Source organism: Patiria miniata, unplaced genomic scaffold (assembly GCF_015706575.1).
Source record: "Patiria miniata isolate m_02_andy unplaced genomic scaffold, ASM1570657v1 HiC_scaffold_3, whole genome shotgun sequence".
In the NCBI taxonomy this organism is placed as follows: Eukaryota; Metazoa; Echinodermata; class Asteroidea; order Valvatida; family Asterinidae; genus Patiria; species Patiria miniata.
Genome location: NW_024037069.1, coordinates 26,074,538 through 26,085,011, shown reverse-complemented (window position 1 = coordinate 26,085,011; position 10,474 = coordinate 26,074,538). Strand labels below are relative to the sequence as shown.

The 10,474-nt window shown below is 40.7% G+C and overlaps 3 protein-coding genes across 3 annotated transcripts in view; 1 reads left to right on the top strand and 2 right to left on the bottom strand.

The window, feature by feature from the left end:
- Positions 1–180: 180 nt before the first annotated feature.
- Positions 181–3,927, top strand: LOC119737776 (small nuclear ribonucleoprotein Sm D1-like). The gene is made up of 4 exons (XM_038212371.1): positions 181–410; positions 995–1,071; positions 1,588–1,779; positions 2,572–3,927. The coding sequence occupies exons 1-4, from the start codon at positions 397–399 to the stop codon at positions 2,646–2,648; spliced, it is 360 nt and encodes a 119-aa protein (XP_038068299.1). The 5' UTR covers positions 181–396; the 3' UTR covers positions 2,649–3,927.
- Positions 2,794–10,474, bottom strand: part of LOC119737774 (uncharacterized phosphotransferase YvkC-like) — a 32,170-nt gene continuing 24,489 nt past the window's right edge. Inside the window, 5 exon segments of the mRNA XM_038212369.1 lie at positions 2,794–4,083; positions 4,630–4,704; positions 5,343–5,445; positions 6,201–6,277; positions 6,616–6,658. Of these exon segments, the coding sequence (XP_038068297.1) occupies positions 4,013–4,083; positions 4,630–4,704; positions 5,343–5,445; positions 6,201–6,277; positions 6,616–6,658 (369 nt within the window). The 3' untranslated portion in view covers positions 2,794–4,012.
- On the bottom strand, positions 7,782–10,166 carry LOC119737775 (neuropeptide Y receptor type 6-like). The gene has a single exon (XM_038212370.1). The coding sequence runs from the start codon at positions 8,837–8,839 to the stop codon at positions 7,808–7,810; it is 1,032 nt and encodes a 343-aa protein (XP_038068298.1). The 5' UTR covers positions 8,840–10,166; the 3' UTR covers positions 7,782–7,807.

The following is a 10,474-nucleotide window of genomic DNA, read 5'->3' as shown; positions in this document are numbered from 1 at the left end:
GCAAACTATTATGTAAACCTTTCAACGAAACCGAAATCATGAATAATTTAATTGTTCAGCTCAGTTTATACATCTCCCATGGTTTGGTGCAGTACGAACCGAGTTTAGAGAACGAGGTTGTGAAATTCATTCACTGATCGCCGACAGCCTGAGCAGTAAATGCACTACATTTGAACAGGATCGCTGGATCGGTGACTGATAGTACCAGTGATCAAAACACGCCGCCGCGTAAGTTGGACGTTTTGTTTGAGAAGCAAATAACTCAAACTTTCGTTTAATATGATCAATCGTAAACCTAAATCTTGTTGAAAGAATTGTGTGATATTACTGCCGTTTAGCGGATACTATTCGTAAAAGTCTGAAAGCAAGGCATACCAGCATCGCTGCTCAGTGAAGATGAAGCTAGTGAGGTGAGTTACATATTTGTTCGTTAACGTTACTTAACCAATTACGTGAAAAAAATCAAAATAATTACAATGTTGTTGCTTTAATCTGGACAATGTTGGAATTGAAATATCATGCATGCTTTTAATGTTGTGTCTTGTTATATAAGTTTTAATTCAAATAAAGGAAGAAAGTTGCAACTTGACATGACCATGATGGCGCCACTTACAAAATTGTGTAGGCTACAAAGTCTAGTTCAGTAGTTGGACTTCGAGCAGTGGAGAGTCGAGAAAATTTAGACAGTAGGCCCTATTTCCATCAAAATTGGAATAATGGAAATGTTTTTCAGTCCCAGATTCATGTCTTATCAACATTTTTGCAGTAGTCGACTTTCATTGAGATGATATATGAAGAAAAAAGGGGCGTCAGGTTGCAGCAAATCTCCCAAATAAATGTTGTTTAGCCTACTTGTCTGCTTGTTAAATCAATAAAAAAAAATGGTCTTTGTTGAATTAGGGCCTATCTGTTTTATTACATAAATTTCCTTTGATACATTGCCAATTGAATAATCAATTTGTAACTTTCCTTCCATACCCTACCAAATTCACAGGTTTTTGATGAAACTTAGTCATGAGACGGTAACCATCGAATTGAAGAATGGTACACAAGTACACGGAACAGTCACAGGTAGTTTGAATATTTTACACATTTCTTTAACTAGCGTCAAATTCTGCAAAGACAACGGCAATCCCTTTGCTTCAAATAACAAGGCAGAAACGTTTGGTCCGGTTGTGTTATGAAGCTAGAACTGGTTTCCACAAATATACATCTTTATCAACACTTCTTGGTGTTTGGTTGCATAGCCTATATTTTGTTGAGTAATGTTGAATAAAAGTAAATTCAAAAATTTGGCATTGCAACTCACAGACCGGGATCATCATGACATCACACTTTGTTTACATGTGCACTTTCCTATGAGAGCCAGGGGGACAAGAGCTACAAGCTCCCATAAGAAAATGCACACGTAACGAAAGCGTGACATAAACATGATGCAGGTCTGTTGGCATCAGAGAAATCCATACCTTGATGCCTAACCAATATCTAAAGCAAGAAATCAAGCATGTTACTTGTTAGATGAATCGAATCTTAACAAGAAGCTTTGTGATAAAAAAAAATTACTGTAAATTTTATGACCACTTTCAGGGGTTGACGTCAGCATGAACACACATCTGAAGTCAGTGAAGATGACGATTAAGAACAGGGACCCTGTTCAACTGGACTCCTTGAGCATACGAGGCAACAACATCCGCTACTTCATCCTCCCAGAGAGTCTTCCGCTAGACACGCTGCTGATTGACAACACACCCAAGGCCAAAGCTAAGAAGAAGGAAGCAGGTATGTTTGTGGGAAGTTGGTCAATTAGTGACTCTACAAAATCCAGAGCCAAGGATATTCCAGTTCAAATATGTCTCTGCTGGAGATACACGCTTCATGCCATTTCTAGCCATTTTGGTGTGAAATTGTGTTTTGCATGCGTTTTGTAATGTTCTGTAGATGATGCAAGTTAAAAATGGGTTGACTTCATTTTTCTGTCAAGCAGTTCCATCAGAATTTTCATTAGCTAGAAATTGAACTTGGAAATGACACAATTTGTAAGAAATATTAACTCCGTTTTTCAAATAGAATGCCAGTTTCAAAGTGGTTTGTCCAATTTGTCACTTTTCTATTGAATGACAACATCTACAAAGTTTTGCCTTTGGTAAATAAAATGCAATTAAAAATGCTATGAACTGAAGACTTTGAGATATTAAATTATGTTTTTCTTGTGAAATATGAGCATGAAACTTGTTTGTTGGCACAAAAAAGGGAACTTTACAGTAACATTAAGAAAAACATGATCTTGTTTGCCTTATAAGGTGCCATAGTCGTTAAGGGTATAAGATGTCAAGTTCACCCATAAAGAAGTTCATTGGTGGTGCAAAGAAGGGCAGTTATCACTGTGTTATGCCTTCCGTGTTTTTGTGTGTTTCCAGTTTTAGTGAAATCACTGAAGAGTGAGGATTTTGCAAAATGAACGAGTGACTCCATTCTTATCCTTCTAACAAACAAGTTTTTTCAAGTGACATATATTGCTGTTTTTTCAATTGAACTTCTTGCTAATATTCCAACTTTTCCTCCACGTTTCAGCTGTTGGTCGAGGTAGAGGTGGGCGTGGCAGAGGAGGGCGTGGTCGAGCAAGAGGGCGTGGCCGTGGGAGGAGATGAGCTTGACTTTTTTAATACTTTTAACAGTGAGTTGTATTAGCACATTATGTAGTCAGTCATGTCGTAAAGTTATGACAAGTTTAGAGAAGTTTTCTGTCCTTCTAGATTTTGGAGATATTCCCTTTCTTTGTTCTGTATTCTTTTCTTTTTTTAAATAATGCCCCTGTGCAGTTTTAGCCAGTACTATCCAGTAACAAAACCAAGATACCACAGAAAACATCTGGATGTCAAATTATTTATTAACTTTATAACCGAAAAATGGCTGATTCAGATCCAATTACAACCACCAAAATTGAAGTGCATACATGGTTTTAAATTCAAATTATGCAGTCAAGGTATTGCAGAATTTTGTTTTTCTTGGTTAATCTAAATCATCAGCCAGTTTATGAAAAAGTTTTATTATTATGAGCAACCCCAACTTACATGTGATGCTAAAAGAATAGTTAGCCTTCATAACTGAGAACATAACCCTGCCACTTTATGATTTGTTTTTGAATCAGAAGGCTTAAAAAGATGGAAAGGAATATAATATGATTTTTAAGATGGTCTTTGTCAATTTTTAAACACATTATCCCATTTGATAAGTTTCCAAAACCAAGATCAGACTGGATCTCGCTTATTGTAATTGGTAATCAATCATAAACCATAGTTATGCACTTAGCGTGTGCTACAGTCCTTCTGATTTGAAAATCACAGGCGTGTGGAAAAGGCACACCAGGATTTTTCTAGGTGTGTGTTTTTTTCTAGGCGTGTGGTTTTCTAGGTGTGTGATCTGTGGTCCAGGGAAATTCAGGAGTGCAATTATTCACACTTCACGGGAAGCTTTTAGGTGTGCGATGGTGTGGGGGTGCGATCACACGCCTTAAATCAGAAGGACTGGTGCTACTGCTACCTCCAATGAAAAACGTTTATCAGACGACACAACTAGGCGGTGTAACATTGTTTGACTTAAATCAAACTCAGTATAAACCTCAATGACATTATATGCTTACTCTCAAGGTTGAAACTGAATAACCCTTTGTTACTTCAGCTAACCAGATTATAGTTGTTTCATTATCAGAAAATGGAAAAAGCTGAGACAACTATAAATACTTGTAATATAATTTTTGGTTCATTTTATAAAGTTTATAATATGAATGGAATGTCGCATTTCACAGACAAACTTGCACATTTTCGTATTGCTTTTAATTTAATTTCCTATTACCTAAACTTGTCATTACTTTGCCTTTGTTTTAAATCACTGTGTCACGGTAAAATAAACACGTTTTTGTAAAAGTTCCATAATTGTCTTAGTTATGCGTGAATTTTCAAGTAGGAGTGCTGATGTGGTCCAAGCTACTCTTAGCTGACATTGGAGGCGTTTCTCAAGATGCAGCATTCGGCGTTCCTATTTTCTCCACTGTTCCCTGCCCGCCGTTCATGACGACTATATCGTCTGAAATAAAAAACAAACAAACCAGCAATCATCATACATTTGGATCTAATTCATAAAGCAGTGAGATTGCAGAAAATAGAAGTAAAATGAAACGAAGTCTGGCTTCTACCATCGAAAACCGCCTGAGATATCAAACTTGAAATGTTTACCAAATTATTTTTTTTTAATTATGAGTTTATAACATAAGGTTTTTTGGTTGTGCAGGTTAGCGCAGACATCCAGGAACTTGTGATATCTCCTTATCTTGTTCCCAGACCGATGAAAACGCATGTGCTATGAAAAGATGTTTTCACGGGCTGACGCAATGCCGCCCTATTAAAAAAAAAGGATACGTGGAGCAAATACATGTAAAATGTAAATGTAGTTATTTCAGATGCCATTGTAACCAACCGTGGACATCTGTCAAAACTGATGCCAAACTGATCGATATAAATTCAGGAAGGTCTCCCGTTTTTCATACTAAATGGTCAAAGTCTAATACGGAATAGCACGCGTGGCCCTAGCCCTTCATGATCATAATGGTTTGATATTTCATTATATTGATACCTGACTTGAAAACACTTGTTGCCCGCTGCACATTCACGACACACGGGATACCATACTCCCGGGCCACCACGGCACCTGTCAAGGACAATTAATCAGTGATATGTTTAAAACGAAATACACGTATTAGTGATCATCGGCCCTAGTTTAGGTAAAGGAAGCGTTGTTATGTTCATGACTACAAACCATTCCGAGCAAGGAGGCCCCCTTCAATGGCGAAAGCACGTTGTGCTAGCTATTGTTCGGATAATCCGGCATGGGGCTGCTGCTCTGTCCAACAGCAAGCACAATGCCTTCGCCATTGAAGGGGTCGCCGTGAATGATCAGCGATAGTTCTGTATGAGGGGCACAAATGAACCAACAATGCAAGGCGCGCCACAGCTGAAGGAACGCCCTTTACTTTATTTAGGCGCACCAATAAAGTTCAATCAAACGATTCCTCCTAATTTCCTTCCGTGCCTTTTTCACATGCACCTTTGTATCAAAAGTGAATTAACTATATCAATACAGTTTGAATTGAAATGGGACGCCTTCTGGTATCCATCGAACTAAAAATGTCCTAGTGGATGGAGGTCCTGGATGTTTTTATTATTATATTAATGACACAACTACGTCAACCGAAACCCTACAGGCGTTGTTGCGTTCCCAAGTAAACCCCATCCATCAAATGCATTTAAAATGTTTCTTGCGCGATCGCGCCCATTCTCGCTACATACCATGGGAGAGGACGCCCCCTATCTCGGTGACCAGTCCTCCGATGAGGGGGAAGTATGGGCTCCAGCCGATATCCGTGATACGGGTGATCAGGATGTCTCCTTTCTATATGAGAAAGCACAGGATCAGATCAGGCCACGTCGACAAGAATTCTTAGATAAAGCATTGGTATTTATATGGCCCTCATGCTGGATGATGTGGGAAATTTTTCGAGATAACTTAAGCCAGATAATACTATTCCTACAACCAGTAGCGTAGACTGGGATCCCAGTTGCAACGGAGAGGTTAAGAAGGGGGATTTATTTTCTGGAGGGGGGAACACAATGTGTTCGGTCATAGTCTCAAGCAATACAAAGCTATCTTTTGCCTTCTTCGAGTTCTGAAAGGGGGCGCAGGCCTTGAGCTGCCCCCCACCAACCTTAGTTTACGCCACTAACAACTATCTTTATAATTGAATCGTGTTTTAAATGTTATATCTGATACGGAATTACCAGGTTATACTGCCTTTAGCACTTCAGTCCAACTCGAAAATCTAATGAAGCCTGTGATGGTAAATTAGGAACATGTCTATAACACTGATGTGGACCCATCTCAAGCATTCTAACACCTGTAACACCCATACATAACGTCATAACTTTGTTGTACCATCTTAGGCAGTGGCGTAGCTACAATGGGGACGCGCCTCCCCTGGTTGATGCCTTTCCCAAGAATTTTGGGAATGCAAAAATAAGCGTTTTATTGTTAAAAAATGCATTCAGTTCCCCTCTAGAAATGACGCCCCTAAGTGTGCCCGCCCTCGCAAACTGAACCCAAGTTACTCCACTGTTCTTGGGCCACACCCTTATCATCAGTATTATTACCTTGATGCTATTGGCATCTCGGAGGCAAGTCACAACCCTCGCTGTGCTCTTCACAATTCCTTGGCTGATGGGTGTTCCTGCCACCAAAGAGAAATCATTATATCCAGTAACTACATGCACAAGGGAATCATTTCACCCGCAAAATGTCTGTGATCAACCGTTATCCATCATATTTATGTAGCTTATTTTAAATAATTATGATAATAAATGTTTTTCTTAAAGTTTGAAGCACGACAAACGATAGACATTTCCCGAAAGGACATAAATAACATTAAAGGAGCTTTAATTTTAATTCCAAAGTTTTCTGACAATAAACGTAGTTAGATTTTTCAGACCTTTGTTATAATTTTGCCTCAATGATTTGACAACATCTATTGCATATTTTCACGAAATCGATGGTCATGGCGTGACTCACCTTCCAGTTTGAATTCTGCTCTAACGTCCTCTTCCTCCGACATCTACCCAACAAAAACACCAAGAAGCGGATATATGAGGGGAAAAATACCACTTTCATTCAGAGCAAAAGACGTGTTCCTTTTTTGTTTTCAATATGATGATGGTGGTGGAAAGGTAGGTGGGGCGGCGATCAGACTTTTCTCGGGGCCGAAGATTTCTCAATACTTGCAGTTTATCTCGCTTCGCACGTGATGTGACACGTGATTATTAGCTATGTTGTTCATGCCGACTCAGTAATGTTCTCATCTATTGTTATCTTATCACGATTTGCGACAGTTTAGGGGGGTAAGGAAGGATAGAAATATCTTCAAATTTCAGAGGATAACGTGAGCAGACTATCGTTGTTACACGCGATGAATGGTCGAGTTCGCCAAGAACGTTTGTACCTTCAATCTCTCGGTTTTATTATATCATGTAAGTCTTAATTTAACCCATTCCTCAGGGGCTAAACTAAAGTTTGTTCATTAACAACGGTACCAAATTAATGTACAGTAGCGGATTAAGGCACGGGCCTACCTTCGCTCGTCCCCCATCGCACTCTATCCAAGGTTGCTGGCGGGGTTCGGGGCTAATCCGTTTCACAAAGTCTTGTGAACGAAGTGCAGCTCACGGTAGGTCACTTGCTAGAAATTGTAGGATTTTTTTGTTCAGTTGCGCCACTGCCCGAATGTGTGGCCAATTTTCTGATACCACCTTTTTTGAATATCGGACTAAACTTCATGACACTAAAATTCTTCATTGCAAGGTTTCCAAATTGTATATACAGTAATAACATTAAATAACTGGATTAATTTGAGGCTCATATATAAGACGCTTGGCGACAGTATGAGAGGGAAGTAAGCGTTAGTCTTGTATGTTGCGTTGGGCCTCCAACATTCCTTCTCGTAACCTTAATGTTCGGTACATGATGATGTCTACGGATGGTCTCTCCATAGTCAATCCGATTGAAAAAAGCGACATTTGCCAGCACCCTTAAGTCATATTACGTCATTGTGTTGTCAAATCCTTCTTCTATTGTTATATATAATTGGTATAGTTTGTTTTTCTGATGTAACTACTTCAGTGATATCTCTAAGGGCAAGTCTTTGATGTCAATTTTGGTTCAAAGACATCACATAATTGGGAAGATAGTGTCACATATGCGTTTGTTATTACAGTGGCGCCACGCCCCACGGTCCCCCGGATGCTACGGCCACAACGGACAGTGCAGTGCCGGTCGGGCCAGGGAGGGAGTCCACCCGATTATACCCGCAACATCGACGGAAAAAGATCTTTTTCAGTTCCACTTGGAAACGCTTGTACTTGATTAGATAGATGAGAGGATTGATGCACATATTGAGCAGGACTAACACGGTGAAGATGTAGTGCGTGGAGCTGCTGAAGTCGTACTCGTGGCCCATGTTGTACATGAGGTAGGAGAATTCGGTCGGCGTCCAGCACACAGTGTATGACACCGACACGAAGCACAGGGTTAGGGTAACGTTACGTTTGGTCCTCTGGAATGTGTTGGCGTTGGTGCGTCTTGATCTGTTGCGAAGCATGACGATGATGCTGATGTAACTGAACGTCATGATGCTGAGGGGGATGAGGTACTCACAGCAGAAGAACACAGTGCCAAGGAAGGCTTGGACGGTAAGGCTGGGCCAGACCGCGTAGCACTCACCGTCAGCAGTCACACGATGTAACACCGCCCAGTAGGACTGGTAGCTGAAGCCTATCAACCACACCAAGCCGCGGCCGATGTTTGCGCGCCGAACGGTGAAGAGAGACCGGTGACGCACGGCATGGCAGATGGCGAAGTATCGCTCCAGCGTCACGAAGAGTAGGTTAACAGTCGATGCGATAAAGAGCGACCACATGATGTACTCGGAGAACCACAGCCGGCAGACCAGTTCGCTCCAGACGCTGCCGTTGGCGCCCGAAAGACTAGAAAACTGGGGACCAAATCGTAGAATAAGAAACAGCACCGAGTCGACCAGGTCTATCATGGATTGGTTTAATATAAGGAGATTGGTGACGGAGCCGAAGGCTTGGCGTCTGACGGTGAAGATCAAGCAGACCAGACCGTTACCCACCATGCCTATGCCGCCGATGAACGCGTAGATCACCAGCAGAACTCCGTCACTCGAACTCACAATACTCGCCGGAGCGGCTGTTGTACCGCCCAGAGAAGACCGATCCATGTTCCTTGTCTATACTCAAAGTTGTTCAAATCTCAAACTTCCATCCAAGTTAGATTGTTCTGAATTATGTAGCTCCCCTCGACGTTTAGGCCTACAAAGAATGCGTGTGGTAAAACAATGTATAGTACCGCACAAAGACTTGGTGTAATTATGTTGATGATGCTGGCAATATTTTTTTTTGAAAACAAACTGTGAACCTCGCGACTGGGCAATTAAAGTAAACAAAAGTCACAATTTCAAACTGTCACAAAATTCCAAGTTTGTCACATGATGCAGTGAATTCCACCAGCAATTTGCATCATTAAGATGAGTTTGTCAGCTGCTGACTTGGTAATAGCTTGCAGGACTGCTCGTCCACCAATGGATGTTACCATCAACGTGTTGGCAGACATGCTACATTTCTTGCACAAAGTAGCTGTTTTTTAAAAACTTCATTATCATGCTGAAACAAAGGAACCAAGATGGTAACTCATCAGGTAGATTATTTGCCAGCAGACACTCCGGGAAGATTAAGCAGTTTTACCGATTGAAGACGTTTCGGTGTTTTGTCCCAAAGTTCTATTCTCTGCAGAGAGCGTTGGAGAATTAGTGTCATTTTTCCTGTCCCTAACACATCAAAGCCACGTTTATGCCAAGCGTAGGGGACATCATCAGTATGGGCCGAATTCTTATGAATCAGCCGTTTCACTTTGCTTAAGTAAGCTCCGAATTGTCTTGTGTAAGCAGTCCTTTGGAATCATGATAACCACAGTACCACTGATATCATCGTTCAATTTCTTTTATTCCGCTGATGAATATCAAGAAGCCACGAAGGATTTTTATTCCGGAGGTGGTGTCATAATAACTGTCAATTATCTGCTCCAGAGGGAAATTACCAATCTTATCTTCAGCAGAAGTCCAGCATCAGCGTACTTCTCCACTCAATTCCGCCCTTGCGTTGCCAATCACAAAATGATAATTTCAATTAATTTTTTCGGAAAGACAGGCGACACGAAGCAGCTGGAAGATTCGTGGAGAAGTGGCAATTATGAAAATTATTTTCTGCTATAACGACGGATTGACTTTCGGAATAGGCACGGGAGTTTTGTCATCCTTGCGTGATAACGTCATCATTTGCTATCAGGTGTACCGGTCAGTGAACTTTGCGGCAGAATATCTAGCAAGCTGCGAGTGACGCGAGAGCGCGGGTACCATTCAAACAAACCATGCTCTTATGCATGGTCTGAAGAGGGCGCCATGACAATGACTCTAGGCTGGTTCCCAGTCCCTCCATCATCATTCCGACTTCGAATGTATATTTTATGGGACCGGGAACCAGTATACAATATGACCCGTGAGGGCCATGAACAGTTGGGCCTATGCTAACTTTTTTTACATCAGAAAATCAAAATGGAATTGACTAGTTTTAATTTCAATCAAATTTAGTTTAAAAAAAGTATATCTAACTAGTTTGTTCTGAACTTGCGTCTCCATGATCACTACTTGTCACAGAGCTGAAACGGCTTTATTTTCAAATAATATAAAGAACGCTGGACAGAATCATCTTTAATCAAATTTGGACGACAATTTTCAACAACTGCATGTCATCATATTTAAGTTGGTGGAAACGACAGACTTAATATTTCATGGTGATAT